Consider the following 14,518-nt stretch of genomic DNA (forward strand, 5'->3'; position numbering starts at 1 on the left):
TACATGCTACAACCTTCCTGACCAGTAAATTTATGTAGCAGAAATTAGGCAAGAAGGCAGCACAGATCCCTTTTTGTGCTCTCATTTGAGGAAATTCTGAAGAACCACAAGCAAAGGTTGTATATAAAGTTTTCATGTCTCCTCCTCTTTTTTTCCTTTTCAGAAGTACTGAGCCAGAAGTCTTGAATCAACCAAAAAGTGATAGGTGAGGAACTTAAACTTTGGTAGGTGGAGATATTTTGCCAATTTGCACATCACATCCAACTTTGTAATTGTTCTATGTAACGTTTTTTGCTAACTTAACATCATGTACAGACTCTTACATCTCAAGATTCTTGACTGTGAAGCTATATGTAATAAAAGGGGATATGCTTGTCTGCATTTTTAAGATGCCTTAGAAGAAAAAAACAAGGCCCTTGAGTTTTCAATTGTTGTTGAGGACTTATCTTCTATCCTTTCTTGGCTGTTGTGGGTTTTAACTAATGTACCCATCACATGTAAACAGTGTACCTATTAATAAAAATATGACTCTTGCTAGCTCAGCTTGATTGGGTACAGAGTTCCAGCCATTCATTTTGAGTGAGGGGCAACTGGAGTTAGGCATCAGCATCACCCAAATGAAATCTAGTCTTTTGGAAAATTTGTAATAAGGGACCATCACTGTTGTCTCTGCCGGTCGACGTTTCACAAAACTATCACCAATCTATTACTTGTATTGCTGCTCAAACTGGTGTATGCGTGTGTGGGGTGGGGTGGGCTTCACATCTAATATAGATGAATCAGTGTTCGAGTTGGAAACAAAGACTTAAAGAGTAGTTCTTGACTTTATTTGGCTGCTCAATGTTATATGCCAAGGAAGTCAATTTTAAGCAGTTGTATAACATTCAATACTCCCACAAAGAATTAGAAGATAGGATAAAGATTGTCTGGCAATCATTATCCAGCATACATCTTTCAGTAGCATGAAAAGAGGATAACAATAATATGATAGATTTTCATAAATATCCTCTTTGATCCTTCCTATCTCTATATGTAAAGAAATGCAAAAGTGTTATTTCTAATGTTGGACAAATATAAACATTTTAACTAGTTCTAGACTTCTTGGAGAGTTTTCTTTCCTTGGACAAAGGACTTTCTCCAAAGGGTTGCTTCTGTTCCACACGTATCTACTTGGTCCGATAAATCATGTCACCTTATTTTGTTATAATCTTGAACTTCACCTCAAGATGATGAGGTTGAATGCCTTGTTGCTGAGGGCAGATCTGTCAAGAAATATAAAAATGATTGCATCTCATCTTATATACTATAAATTATCACCTAGAACTTAAGCCGCCACCCACAAACTTTGTTGTTTAGTCCTATTCATTCCCTTAATCACATGCTTTGTTCTTTTTCCTGAAGTATCCACTTTGGCAAGTGAAGAATAGCAGAAGACAGGCATGGCTAACAACGAAGACACAGACAATGGTGAAAGCTGTGTGCAGGAAGAGATAAGAGCTCCACTTCTTTCACGAGTGGAGATAGCCGGAAATGGTGATGAAGAGAAGCCCTTGAAGACAAGCAGCAAAGAGGAGAGATGTATGGTGTATCTCACCACATTTATTGCAGTCTGTGGTTCTTATGCATTCGGATGCTGCGTATGTGATAAGTTCCTTACAAAACTTGTTCGCTCATTGGAATTTTTAGCAGCTTTGTGATAATTCCCTTTTCCCACTTTGCAGGCAGGTTATTCATCACCTACACAGGCTGCCATCAGAGAAGATGTAAAGTTATCCCTCGCAGAGGTTGGTTGAAAACACAGTATAGTCTATATGTAGTAGTCATTGGTTGCCAGAATTGTTTTCACAATTCTGTACCATCTCATCTAATTTATCTGAATGAAGAGCATTTATTATTAGCTGGATGTTTTCACTATTGATTGAGAACTACTCATAGATACATACTGCTCCAAGATTCAATCCTAAGCCTGTTTTTTGAACTCTTCTATGACTTTTCTTTGCAGTACTCGTTGTTTGGCTCCATACTGACTTTTGGAGCAATGATTGGTGCAATCACTAGCGGTAAAATCGCAGACTACATTGGCCGGAAAGGGGTAAACTTTTTGGGATTCTTAAAAGTGCATATTACTACATTATCTAGGATATTGAACTACTTGATAATAGTTAGAGCTATTGAATCTGAATGCAAGCAGGCAATGATAGTATCAAGTGCATTTTGTACAGCAGGATGGCTATCAATTTACTTTGCCCAGGTATCCATGGCTAAATCTACCATATCTAGTATTTGACTAGAAACATCAAGGAAGAACTTAATTTAGCATGTCTTATAATTGCACAGGGGGCTCTGCTTCTGGACATTGGAAGATTAGCAACTGGATATGGGATGGGAGTGTTCTCTTATGTGGTAAATCTGCTGACCTGCCAATAGGCATATAATCTTACTAGAGATAGAGGTTACATGTCCTTCTTTCTTGGTTGATAGGTTCCAGTATTCATAGCTGAAATTGCTCCCAAGGATTTACGAGGAGCTTTGACAACTGTAAACCAGGTAAATCCTAAGAAAATTCACCTTTCTTGACATAAGAGGTTAGCAAATACTATACAATATTACAGGCCGTGAGCGGTCACTATCAGCCGATGACTGTTGGCGCGACAGCTAATAGATGAAACTTACTAGCTCCTCCTGACACTGTAGCTTATGATTTGTACTGGAGTATCAGTATCCTTCATCATAGGCACATTTTTAACATGGAGGGCTTTAGCATTAGTAGGTATGTTGTGCAACAAATCCTAGTTATATTTTCCATGCGAAGTAAAAGAAAAAGAGACAATTTTTCCAAATAAAGATACTAGATATTCACCAAGAGACTCACTTCTAACCTGGTCCAGGCATAGTCCCTTGTGCTGTTCTGCTTTTCGGTCTCGTTATCATTCCGGAGTCTCCAAGATGGCTGGTAAGAATCCCAGTGCAAGAATAACTACTTGGACATTATTATTGAAAGATTGCAGAAAAGCTTACTTGCAAGTAAAATATTCAGGCAAAAAAAGGAAACCAAAAAGAGTTTGAAGCTTCACTGGGGAGACTTCGTGGAAAGAATGCTGATATATCCGCTGAGGCAGCTGAAATTCAAGTATCCATACTCTTAAAACTCGTGAATGTCCTCTTCATTGACATCCCATAGGATTCACAGATGGCATTTATTTGCTTGACAGGATTATATAGAAACTCTCGAGAGGCTGCCGAAAGCCAGACTGCTTGATTTGTTTCAAAGGCGATATCTGCGGTCAGTTACGGTATGAGACTTTGTTCTTCATCTAGCAGTTCTTCTCCTAATATTGACAGCCTAAGTCTAAGCTCTAGCTTAACTATAAAACCAATCAATCTGTCACACAGATAGGAGTTGGGCTCATGGTCTGTCAACAATTTGGAGGAATAAATGGAGTTTGTTTCTACACCAGCAGTATCTTCGAGTCCTCAGGTAAGAAACCACGAGCGATGATTTTCTTTAAAACTAAACACTAGAAAATATTAATTCTGGGGTTGAGCTTCATATTGAGATCATTTGCTATCTCTCATTTGTAATATCACAGGATTCCCAGCCGATATTGGAACTATAATCTATGCGATTCTTCAGGTAGCTACTAGTTTCACGTTGGGGATATCGAAACAATTTCAAGGGAAAGTGGGGCATGGATTTTAATCAAGTGCATATATTTTCTCTCCATCAGGTCATAATCACTGCACTAGGTGCTACTTTAATCGACAGAGCTGGAAGAAAACCACTTCTAGTGGTAAATTTCAGTATAGCTGCCACGATTCATAGGAGTATAGCGAACTCTGTTTTGCATTATCAACAATTTAAGAAAATGTGGTCTTTTCCTCTAGATTTCTGGAGCAGGACTGGTCCTAGGTTGTCTGCTGACAGCGAGTTCATTCTATCTGAAGGTAGTAAATATTTCAGTATTTCTTCTGTTTTTCCTGTCTACACAATGTGACTGAGTGAGGAAAATACTCCGGACAGGAACATGGACTTGCACTGGCTGCAGTTCCTGCACTTGCTGTGACTGGCATATTGGTGAGTTCTTAAAGTTAAATTGGCTATCAATATCAATCTCACAAATACATCCTTCCCAAAACGAAAGGAATAATTAGAAAACATATTTGGAAAGAACCCTTCATCCAATAAGCTGTATTCTGCAACCTAGGTTTATATAGGGGCTTTCTCAGCTGGAATGGGAGCAGTTCCATGGGTTGTGATGTCTGAGGTATGATAACTCTTCCCGAACCTATTATATAGATTCTGATGAAAGATCCAGATTTCAGGCTAAGAATTATCTTTACTGCAGATATTTCCGATAAACATTAAAGGAGTTGCCGGAAGCTTTGCAACGTTGGTGAATTGGTTTGGAGCATGGGCTTGTTCTTACACTTTCAATTTTCTCATGAGCTGGAGCTCCTATGGTAAACAACTACTTTTGAATCAACATTTCTATCTGAAGGTGCTAAACTTCAATGTCTTCACCTTTGCATGCAAGCAACAAAATAGTTATGGTCTTAAGGATAATGACAATTGTAATGATGACAAGGAAATATAATGGCTCTAATCTACTGTCTGAAATGTGGTTGCAGGAACCTTCATTCTTTATGCTGCAGTCAATGCTCTTGCCATTCTTTTTGTGATTAAGGTGGTACCTGAAACCAAAGGAAGGACCCTGGAACAGATACAGGCAGCAATTAACACTTCATGAAAAGCTTGAGGAGCATCTCTTGGCAGACATCTTTTCATTAGATTCTTTCTGCAACCATTCAACATTGTGAGAGATGCATGCTTTGAAAGGTACACCTTGTTGCTGTCAGAATTAGTTGCAAAGCATGCATTGATTATGTGACTGTACCTGGACGCATAAGGTACTCTGTAAGCACTGGCAATTTCATTATTGATGAATTAGGATACAAAGTACTCATGGTTGGCTGGGGATGGTCAATGTATTTCACTATTTTAAAGAACAAGTCATCAACTTTTTCACTATAATAATCATGTTATTCTCGGAATCATAAATATGTTAAACATGGGATGACTGAAGTTACAAAGAGAGAACAGCAGACGATTCCAAGTAATCGACAAGTTTACAGTTTCTAACAATCTTGGGAGGTTTGTATTGGCTTGCTGGTGCCCCATTCTTTATGGCTTCATCAAGCAACCCATCAAAAGTACCAGGCTTTACGATCGACACTGACAAAGGGCCAACTTCTCCTCTTGCCTTCATAACCTGATATATGACGCCCAAACCATCCTCAAGAACTGAGCAACACTTTCTTAGAGCATCAATTGATTTTGTAAATTTGTCATTCTGCAATAGAGTGGACTCGTCTTTCACTTCAATGAAAATCTTCAACTTCTTCTGTTCTGATTCCAAGTCCATGAAGCTTGAAAATTCCAAAACTTCTGCAGCCAACTCGTCTCTCAGCAGAAGCTGAAAACTTCCCATGGAAGACAACAGATCCTTTTCAGTAATTATTTCGGCAGAATTTTTTGGAGCCCTCATGACAAATTCGATTTGTGGGGACGTGTGATGGAAACCGACAACTTTCACAATATCACCCAAACGGAGACGATACAGTCCTCTAAAAGTCGTCACGACCAACTCATACAACTTCCCCACCTCTAAACCAGAGAGCTCAACAGTTTGTTCATCTTTCACACAAGATCTCTCGACATCATATGGAAGAAACTCAAAATAAGCTGCAGTTGGGAGGATCACATAGCTGGTGCGCTCCGGCGGCTGTACTATATCCAAGTTGATAGCAACACAGCACTCTGATGCAAAGTAGTCCGAACCTAATATCGATATCTTCCCTGCATAGTGTTTGAGCTTTGGATAGTACTGAACCATGCTTCCTGAGGTGACAGACTTGACATAGCGGGCATTAGGCCATAGCTTACCCAGTATCCCTCCCCATGATGTTTCTTCACAAATTAGTCGAACTCTCTCAGACAAATCTGGTCGAGGCCCTCCGAGAATCTCAATAACAGACTGCCTCATTGCAGGATCACTAACTTCTGAACTTGGTAGCCCATTTTCCAGATCCTCAGACAGCTTCTTCCAATGTGTTTCAAGAAGGACAAAAGCTTTGATCAAGCCAGCAGCATATGGTGCTCTAATACCATCTATTAAATCGAAATGTCTAAGTCCACAAAGAAGGTGACAGTACATTTGCTGTTTAACATCTGTGCCTAGAAAAACCTCTTTCGGGCTGACATAACCGGACAGGAACCTCGATGCGTTTGGATTGTTGCTGTACAAAGGGAATGCAGTGGCAGCCATTGCCATGAATCCTCCTTTTGTGTGTGTTACATTACCTGCATACAAGAATCCCAAAACCTTATTTGCTGATGATCTGGGTGGGAAGGACCTACACACAGGTTTAGAATACAAACTCTACCATGAGGCAGGCAATTTTAGCAAAATCATTATGAAAGAAAACTGAAAAGACATGATTTGTACCTTTTAAGAATTGCAGCACTGCCCTGATGAGCTAAAGAAGAGACTGCTCTTCCAGGCTTTGAATCGAAACAAGGAATTAGTTTTGGCTTCATGGAACTTGTCCCTGAACTGTAATGCAACACCCAATTCTTAGATTCCCTTCCAGAAAAAGATCAGAAAAGCGAAAAAAAAAAAAAAAAAAAAAAAAAAGAAAAAAAGAAAAAAAAAAAAAAAAAAAAAAAACAACTGAATAAGGCCTTCCATACTTGAAAGGAAGAACTCAGAGGATTTAAATAAGTCTTGTAGAATTTACATTTTACAATACTCCTCAATGAAAAATTGCCGGAGGATCAATTCCAGAAAATATTAACTGTATCACTATTTCTTCACCATTCAACATCACCTTCACCAAATCGGTATGTAACTTTCGTTGAAAACTGTAAAACCTACACTCCTTTTCCGATGCAATCTAACAAGCATCAAAGTTTGGTTCGTATATAAACTGAATACAGAAAAGAGGAAAGTGGAAATGAGCATATTACCTGTAGAAGAAACAGAGGAGCGGGTCAACGGAGAGCCGGGGTTGACCATGATCGTCTTCTAAAACGCCATCAGCGAGCTTGCTTATGTGATTGGCGTAGTCATCATAGCATGAGAGTGGGACGACGCTGCGGAAGGTGGCGGCGTCCAAAGGTGCACTGTAGCCACGGAGGTACGGCTGGAGATAACTGACGCCGCCGTTACGCTCGAGGATGGTGCTCAGCGTCTCGAGCTGGCACCTCGTGGCGTCCAGGAAAGTATCCTCGAGCATATCGATGACCTGATCGTCCGTCATCTTTTGGCCGGAGTATTCTTTAAACCGCTTCTCGTTTTCTCAAGGTGGCGCGATTTCCCGGTGAATGTCACGCCGAAGACAACGGAAATATTTTCGTTTGATCAGTGTCGGAATCTGACCACTCTTCGGAAATAAGAAAGAAATGGTTGGACTTATTTTGAGTATAGGGCTTCTCAAATTAAGCCCATTGGGCGTGTATTTCAAGACAGCCCACTTAGAAAAGCTGGACTTCAACTTGGACCCTGAATTCAAAGTTGAGGAGCCCAAATACGTACATCCAAACTCCAAAGACCATTTATTTTCATTATTGGGTTGGAAAAGCTGCCTAATACATCGTTGTAAGTTGTTTGCTTTTGATTATGATGGCCTGATTTATCCTCAAAGCCTGTTACCGATCACTATTCCTTTTCAACAGCTCAACCCACTTGGAAATAGATGGGTCAAATTATTCAACTCAACCTTTTGAAGGAAAATATGGCAGCATTCTTGAAAATACAGACCAAAGCATATTATATAGTGCAATTCACTGCATATCAACTAATATCCAGAAAAGCCACACACAGTAAAGAGGAAGATGAAGACAACACCACTTCTCCTGAAGAACTTGTCTACAAATCAATCTATACAACCATGGTTACATTGTCTCTTTAATCACCTTTTTCCATCTAGATCAGTGTAAGAAAAACAATATATTAAAATGGAGAACAAGAAGGAACCAGCCCTAAAATCTTTCCACCACTTCTCCTCTCTCTCTCTCTCTCTCTCTCTCTCAATCACCAAATCAACTCAGCAAATAGCCCAAAGATAAAAAGAAAAAAAAAAAAAGCAAATATAAATTTACCAATTTATACAGCCCCTCAAGAATGTATCTTCCAAATACCCTTTGATGGAGAGGAAGAATGTGTGATCTTCACCGTTCTCGTTCTTTGCTGCCTTGACTTCCTACTCACACATTCTTGAGGGCCACTACCTACTTTGATCACGTCAACTTTCACTATGTGATGATCGGAAGTTCCTTTTGAAGAAAGCACCGAGTAGGATCCTGGAACAAACTTATAAGGTGCATCTGCTGATGATAATATGTAATCTACTCGAGTCCCGTATTTGCACGTTCCTTGTACACCTGCACGATTTTATAACTTTTAAGACACAGCTGAAGGAACATATATAGCTCAGAAATTTATAATATCCATTTTTTAATCCTACTCTGTCCTTTGGCTATCATTACAACAGACTCGCATTCTCCTGCGAAATCCTTGGCATCTGTGTACTCTTTACTCTTTAGATACTTCATCACCTCAACCTTGGGCGTCGGTTTTCCCATCTCTTCATAATACTGCAACATAAGATCAGAAGGATTTGAGACATTTTGGCTTATGGTTCATGTAGCAGAAATCATCAAGAACTCAATAGAAAACAATAGATTCACCTTTACGATATCTGTCCATCTTTCTTGGGAGTAATCAGTTTCGTCAAGGGAATTTAGGCCACCGGCTAAAATGTGTGGCACACCGGTTGACTGGATAATGGCATTGATCTGCTTCATCCTCCAGTTCTCGTCTAGATGATCAAGAAGAGTACAGAAGAAGTTGATTTCTCCTGCTTGAGGGACATCAATGGTGGCTTTCAATACATTCCTGCATTCAATGCCAATACCTACGTATCATATCATATTATAATTTCTAAGACTTTATGGTGTACTTTTTGGTAGGTGTTCTGTCATTTGATCATTAAATTTTTGGTGTACTCATTTGCCTACGCTGCTGAAAGGAAACCTCCACATTTACTATTTCAAGAGCTAACATGGAAATTCAGATTTTTCATCAAATTGCTCATCTTCCTTTTGCCCCTACAAAAGCACGCATGCAAGATTCTTTCTTTCTGAGAACCAGCTAGCTGTAGCAGGTAGTGGAAAGCAATAAAAACTAGTATTTTATCTCTACAGCTAATCTTTATTGCTGCTAGTTTCCTTTTTCCTTTCTTCTTCCCTTCTTTTTTCAAAATTTATGTATGTCTCTGTGTGTGAAATCACCAATTAATGTCCAGAAAACATCAAAATTATCAACTTGAAAGAACAGAACAGGTAGACAAACAGACAGTAGTTAATACTCAGGTGTGTTCAGTGAATTCCCAGTCAAAGTTATGTGAAAAACATTTGTGTTATAAAAAATCTTGGAAAGAAACTAAATTAGAAGCATAAGGGAATTCATCAAGAACCTGAAATCTGTGTCATCAAAGATTTTCTGAGCCTTCCACCTCTTAATCGGCCACTTGGACAAAATTGCATTCCCATACTCAGGAGCCCAACTCTCTGCAAAAACATAGTTCATCCCCAGAGCAGCAGCCAAATCAGACAAAGGCTTCATGTTCTTCTCCTCCTCTGCCTTCACATCCTGCAAAGCCAACACATCCGCTTTCAGCTCTCTCAAGACTTCAACAACTGTTCTGGTACTCCCAATATCGCCATAGTTTGTCGTGCTTGTGAACATGCTGTTTGACCTCAACGGAGTCTTCCCTTTAAGAATCTTGCTTATGCTGCTCCCTCCTGATGAATCCTCCAGCTTGTCGAAACTCAACTGCCCACTTCTCTTCAACGATATCTCGTTGTCGGGCAAATTTATCGAGACCCTTAATCTTGATTTCGCAAACTTTTGCTGCCGGGAGAGATTGTCTTGCGCACTCATGGGATGTAGCGGAGACTGCTTCAGTATGCTCTTGGGGCGATCGTTCATGGATTTTGCCCCTCTGGTACTGTGATCAAACCCAAGATTTTTCCTTGAGAACTCTTGGACTTCTCCAAAGTCCAAACTGTTTGATGATTTGCCTGAATTAGGGACCGCTGGTGCCATGGAGAAGAGGGCAGCATTAAATGTTGCGACCCTTATCGGTTTTAAGCCTCCCAATTCAATACTGGGATGAATGACTGCAGAAGAGATGCTGTTCAGTGATTCCTTTTGATCGGCGCGAGTTCTTGAGCTGGATTTTCCAAACTTCTTAACGACGATCTTGGGGCGAGAGCGGCGGCGACCCGGCCATCCCAGTCTTGAGCAGAGGCGCCTGAGCTTTTTGTTGAACAGTTTGAGCATTACTGTGCAAGAAAATTTGGTGCTTCTCAATCACTTGAGTAGAGTTGAAGTTCTGTTATGCTACCAACCCCATTTCTAGCATGAAACACGAATGATTATTGGGGAAATGTAAATGCAGTGATAGTTGTGTGTGTGTGTGTGTGAGAGAGAGAGAGAGAGAGAGAGTCTGGAGAGTGTTTGGATGGAGCTGAGATTGCTTGAGGCTGGAGTGCTGAATGAAGTGGGATGGATGGTGACTTTTGGGCAGCTCAATCTTTGGCTTCTTCACTCCTTTAATTAAATTGATGAGAATTAGTACTGTAATAAAGAGAGTGCAGTTTGACATGCAAAAAGACTTCCGCTCTATTTTATTTCTACAAATATTAATCTACTTATTATCGCTATTTTTTTTTTATCATAATATAACCGTCCGAGTTTTCTATTATAAAATGGTATTACATCTCGCATACGTTGTATATATATAATACATATACAAAAATTATGTTAAATATACTATATATCTAAAAAAAAAAGTATTTAGGGCTAATTACACTATCATGTGGTTTGAAAAATTACATCTAATTTTCATGATATTTTCTTTTGTTCTATAAGTAGATCCCTTAGAATTAGATATTTATTTTCGTTCTATAAGTAGATCCCCTACAATTAGATATTTGTTTTTATTCTATAAGTGGATCTTTCAATTAGTCGCAATTCATAGAACTTGTTGATATTATTGGTCCAATAATTTTTTTTATGATCAAATTATTCTTATAGAGGTGAAAATGCACATTCCCACATGCATTAACGTGTAAATATATGTATAAATTAAAAAAAAATTGACCTGCAATAAGTTAATTGGGGATAAATATTAATTTTCATTCAATTTTTTTTGTTAATATCAGTAAATTGGGTGAATTTTGCTATGAGCCATAATATTCAAAATACTACTAATAAATAAAAATAATAATCCATAATTTATTTACTGACGCGTTTGGCACATATTATTGTGCTTGTAGAATCCAAATCAAGCAAAGTCTCCAGACAATCTATATAATGCAAACCAAACAATTCCCAACTAACCATTTTTGTTAATTGAATATTTAATAATTTCGAAATGAATTAAAATATAGATCAAGAAAAGACAAAATTATTGAAATTTGACCCATATCAAGAGACCACCCAACTGCTCCAAGAGGATGAGAAGGCGAGTAAGTACGCGTTTGGACAGTACAGAAATTTGGATTATCGAAAAACAGGTAGGCCTAACTGCTCCCTAATATTATAAAACTTACTATCCCATCTGTTGTCAATCACAAGTACTTTCTACGTTTAATTAATTAATGGGGGTGACAAGCTGGGCTTTGACAGACAAACACAGCCTTAAGAAAACTTCATCATGCAATGCATGGGACGCCACGTCACCCAAAACACGGCGGACTGAACTCCCATGCACCCTTTTTCTTTATTTTATTTTCTTTATTTTTCAAGTTTCGACATTTTGGGTAGTTAGCACCCGAGACCACTCCAGCCGGTTTAAATCCGTATTTCGTTTTAATTTTTTTAAGATAGTATGTTGATTATTTATTTTTTTAATTTTTTTTAAATTGGCATAAAAAAATATATTGAAAAATATGATGAGTTAATAAGAACCATGGTCCTAATTCTGACTAAACTCATCACATCTCATTTTTTCTCATTGGGACGAGATGAAAATCACAATCATCGACACTTTTATATGTACATTCATGAAAAATAATGTAGAAACAAGACATTGTCCGTCTTTATCAGTACCACATGATCATGAATATGTTACATAAATCCAAATCGATATCTAGCTACATTAATCATTAATTTCATTTCAGTTAACTTCAAATCTCTATTTTGCAATTTGGAGGAACAGTTTAATACCGGGTCCACTAACAAACTTAACGTGCCCTAATTTTTAAGTTAATTTCCATATTCTGATAAAAATTCAAGTCCACTCAATAAATAATTCAAAATCGACTATTAATTATTTAGGTGAAAGTGCACCTACTCACCATCTAACATCAATCGTTCTGTAAAAAGGTTAGATTGAATCTTTTTTTTAAAACGTCATACTAAAGTTTTTATTTCAAATTTTGCTGCATCTTTTTTAATTTATTTAACGGATATATATTATGTGTATAAAATCTATTATTGATTTGAAATGCCAATATATGTGTGAGTGTGTGTAAGTATAATAATAATAATAATAATAATAAGGCACTGAAAAGAAAATTTAGTTTGTTTGGTTGCAATGTAGATCCTGTGCCTGCCGGCCCATGGGATGAGAAAATCTCAGACGGCATCAGAAGTTCCAATCTACTGAAATATGCCTATTATTCAATACAATCTTAATGGGCCCACTACCTAATTAGACCTTCCAATTATGATATAAATAAAAATCTATAAATTTTCATGATGGGTCTTGTAAGAAGACTATGAAAAATAAAAAATAAAAAATACCCGCATAAAATTTCAAATGTTCAAACATGATGAAATATTTTAGCGTTTTTTATTCAGATCGGATCACACTCACCACTATCGAATATTATTCCATACTTGGAAAGCATAAATTCTCAACACATGAACCCGTATAAATAATCTAGAGCCATTTGGGCTCAGAGTACATCATTTATTAAAAAATTATTCTTCATTTAAACATCAAAAAATTTTAATTAAAGATCTCTCAACAAATACAACGTTGGTTCGATTAACACTCATCTGATCCCCCGCCCTATTTGGGGACACAATAATAGAATATAGATAGTGATGATTAATGAGATTGGGCAAGAGCAGGACCACATATTTTTGCATGCCATTACAATAAATAAATTGAAAAGAGGGATTGAGGCATTGAAGAAGAAGCATGCATGCAGCAACAAGCAACAGAAGCACAACAAACCATGCATCTATTTTCTGTCTATGTCAACTTAAATTGCTAATCAGACCATACTGTACAGCTGTGGGATCAGACCAAAGACATATCCATTTCATTGCTATTCTAATAATCAATCATAGTTTGTAATTTACTCTAATTAACTGAAAAAATTAAACTATATTATGACCAAGCCATTATTGTTAGACCAAACGATATAATTCTTAGTTGCGACTGTCTCTTTCCTTGCATACTTGACAACATAAAACTGTTAAAAAGACGATCAATATGAGGTGACTGCGTTTGATCCATAAAGCGCCACACTTTTGGGTCGAAATGAATGATTTTCAGTTAATTCTGTTCTCTCTAAAGCATTGATCATGTCACACAATGATCAATTTAAAATGATTGTATTTTCGTAAACACCATGAATCAAAACAATTCATTTTCAGCTAGTAACTATATTTTCTCACGTTTAAAAGAATAGCTGTTAATAAATATTAGGGATAATTACATTTATATTCCTGACTTTTGGTCTGTTTACACAAACCATCCCTATTTTTGCATAATTATAGAAACTACCTTTGACAACAAAAGAATAGGGGTAGTTTGTGTAATGATGCTAACCTTTTTAAGAGATGTGTTTGTAAATTTTCAAAAAAGAAAGGGTGATTTGTGTAAGTGATATTGATATTTGATGGATGTATGTGTAATAAACTAAAAGATAAGGATGGTTTATATAAAAAAATCATAGACTAAGGGGTGTAAATATGATTATTCCTAAATATTAATATACATATAGATATGATTAGCCCTCATTTCTTTTTTTTGGGTTTTTTTTTTTTTTAAAGAGTGTGTGAGATATATATATAGAGAGAGAGAGAGAGAGAGAAAAGGGAGGTTTTCATGATTTGTATGGTTGTGGGGGAAGGGGATTCCCATTAGGGCTATGGAATATCATATATGCAGCCACAATGCATCTCGCTGTCAGCTTAATGAATTCACCACCATTACTCAGATTCTCTGTCTCCATACCCCCCCTACATATATTTCTACCTACTCTTCAACTAAATGATTGCCCCTCATGCCTTTTTTTTTCTTCTTAATTCCCCATGCCTTCTCTCTCATCATACACAACACCTTTCTCTTTGTGTGTTGTGTGTGTGAGAGAGTATATATCTATATATGATATTATATTTATATATATATATATATGTATGTATTTAATTAT

The 14,518-nt window shown here is 37.4% G+C and overlaps 3 protein-coding genes across 4 annotated transcripts; 1 reads left to right on the forward strand and 2 right to left on the reverse strand.

Moving 5' to 3' along the window:
* Nucleotides 999-5,029, forward strand: LOC105163214 (sugar transporter ERD6-like 7). 2 transcript variants are annotated; one of them, XM_011081479.2, is made up of 19 exons: nucleotides 999-1,173; nucleotides 1,402-1,637; nucleotides 1,722-1,784; nucleotides 2,003-2,092; nucleotides 2,192-2,251; nucleotides 2,338-2,403; nucleotides 2,482-2,547; nucleotides 2,695-2,770; nucleotides 2,889-2,953; nucleotides 3,038-3,130; nucleotides 3,213-3,293; nucleotides 3,394-3,478; nucleotides 3,591-3,634; nucleotides 3,729-3,791; nucleotides 3,886-3,945; nucleotides 4,022-4,075; nucleotides 4,206-4,265; nucleotides 4,347-4,461; nucleotides 4,630-5,029. In XM_011081479.2, exons 2-19 carry the CDS (start codon nucleotides 1,440-1,442, stop codon nucleotides 4,746-4,748), a joined length of 1,458 nt encoding a protein of 485 aa, XP_011079781.1. In that variant the 5' UTR covers nucleotides 999-1,173; nucleotides 1,402-1,439; the 3' UTR covers nucleotides 4,749-5,029. The 2 variants fall into 2 exon arrangements, with proteins under 2 accessions (XP_011079781.1, XP_020549912.1); XM_020694253.1 differs by having other exon boundaries at nucleotides 999-1,162.
* LOC105163213 (probable indole-3-acetic acid-amido synthetase GH3.6) lies at nucleotides 4,687-7,749 on the reverse strand. Its single transcript, XM_011081478.2, has 3 exons — nucleotides 7,028-7,749; nucleotides 6,507-6,614; nucleotides 4,687-6,414 (listed from the first exon to the last, which is right to left on the reverse strand). The coding sequence occupies exons 1-3, from the start codon at nucleotides 7,318-7,320 to the stop codon at nucleotides 5,085-5,087; spliced, it is 1,731 nt and encodes a 576-aa protein (XP_011079780.1). The 5' UTR covers nucleotides 7,321-7,749; the 3' UTR covers nucleotides 4,687-5,084.
* Nucleotides 7,911-10,725, reverse strand: LOC105163215. Its single transcript, XM_011081480.2, has 4 exons — nucleotides 9,538-10,725; nucleotides 8,750-8,957; nucleotides 8,527-8,656; nucleotides 7,911-8,443 (listed from the first exon to the last, which is right to left on the reverse strand). Exons 1-4 carry the CDS (start codon nucleotides 10,404-10,406, stop codon nucleotides 8,178-8,180), a joined length of 1,473 nt encoding a protein of 490 aa, XP_011079782.1. The 5' UTR covers nucleotides 10,407-10,725; the 3' UTR covers nucleotides 7,911-8,177.

This window comes from Sesamum indicum, linkage group LG6, assembly GCF_000512975.1.
Source record: "Sesamum indicum cultivar Zhongzhi No. 13 linkage group LG6, S_indicum_v1.0, whole genome shotgun sequence".
Classification (NCBI taxonomy): domain Eukaryota; kingdom Viridiplantae; phylum Streptophyta; class Magnoliopsida; order Lamiales; family Pedaliaceae; genus Sesamum; species Sesamum indicum.

Coding starts and splice junctions, on each gene's coding strand:
- LOC105163215 (XM_011081480.2), bottom strand. CDS start 10,406: ATGCTCAAACTGTTCAACAAAAAGCTCAGGCGCCTCTGCTCAAGACTG. Junction 8,958..9,537: donor TTTGATGACACAGATTTCAG/GTTCTTGATGAA, acceptor CATTGAATGCAG/GAATGTATTGAAAGCCACCA. Junction 8,444..8,526: donor AATGATAGCCAAAGGACAGA/GTAGGATTAAAA, acceptor AAAATCGTGCAG/GTGTACAAGGAACGTGCAAA.
- LOC105163214 (XM_011081479.2), top strand. CDS start 1,440: ATGGCTAACAACGAAGACACAGACAATGGTGAAAGCTGTGTGCAGGAA. Junction 1,638..1,721: donor CTTATGCATTCGGATGCTGC/GTATGTGATAAG, acceptor CCCACTTTGCAG/GCAGGTTATTCATCACCTAC. Junction 4,462..4,629: donor CATGAGCTGGAGCTCCTATG/GTAAACAACTAC, acceptor ATGTGGTTGCAG/GAACCTTCATTCTTTATGCT.
- LOC105163213 (XM_011081478.2), bottom strand. CDS start 7,320: ATGACGGACGATCAGGTCATCGATATGCTCGAGGATACTTTCCTGGAC. Junction 6,615..7,027: donor CTCCTCTGTTTCTTCTACAG/GTAATATGCTCA, acceptor GTTGCATTACAG/TTCAGGGACAAGTTCCATGA. Junction 6,415..6,506: donor AGTGCTGCAATTCTTAAAAG/GTACAAATCATG, acceptor ACCTGTGTGTAG/GTCCTTCCCACCCAGATCAT.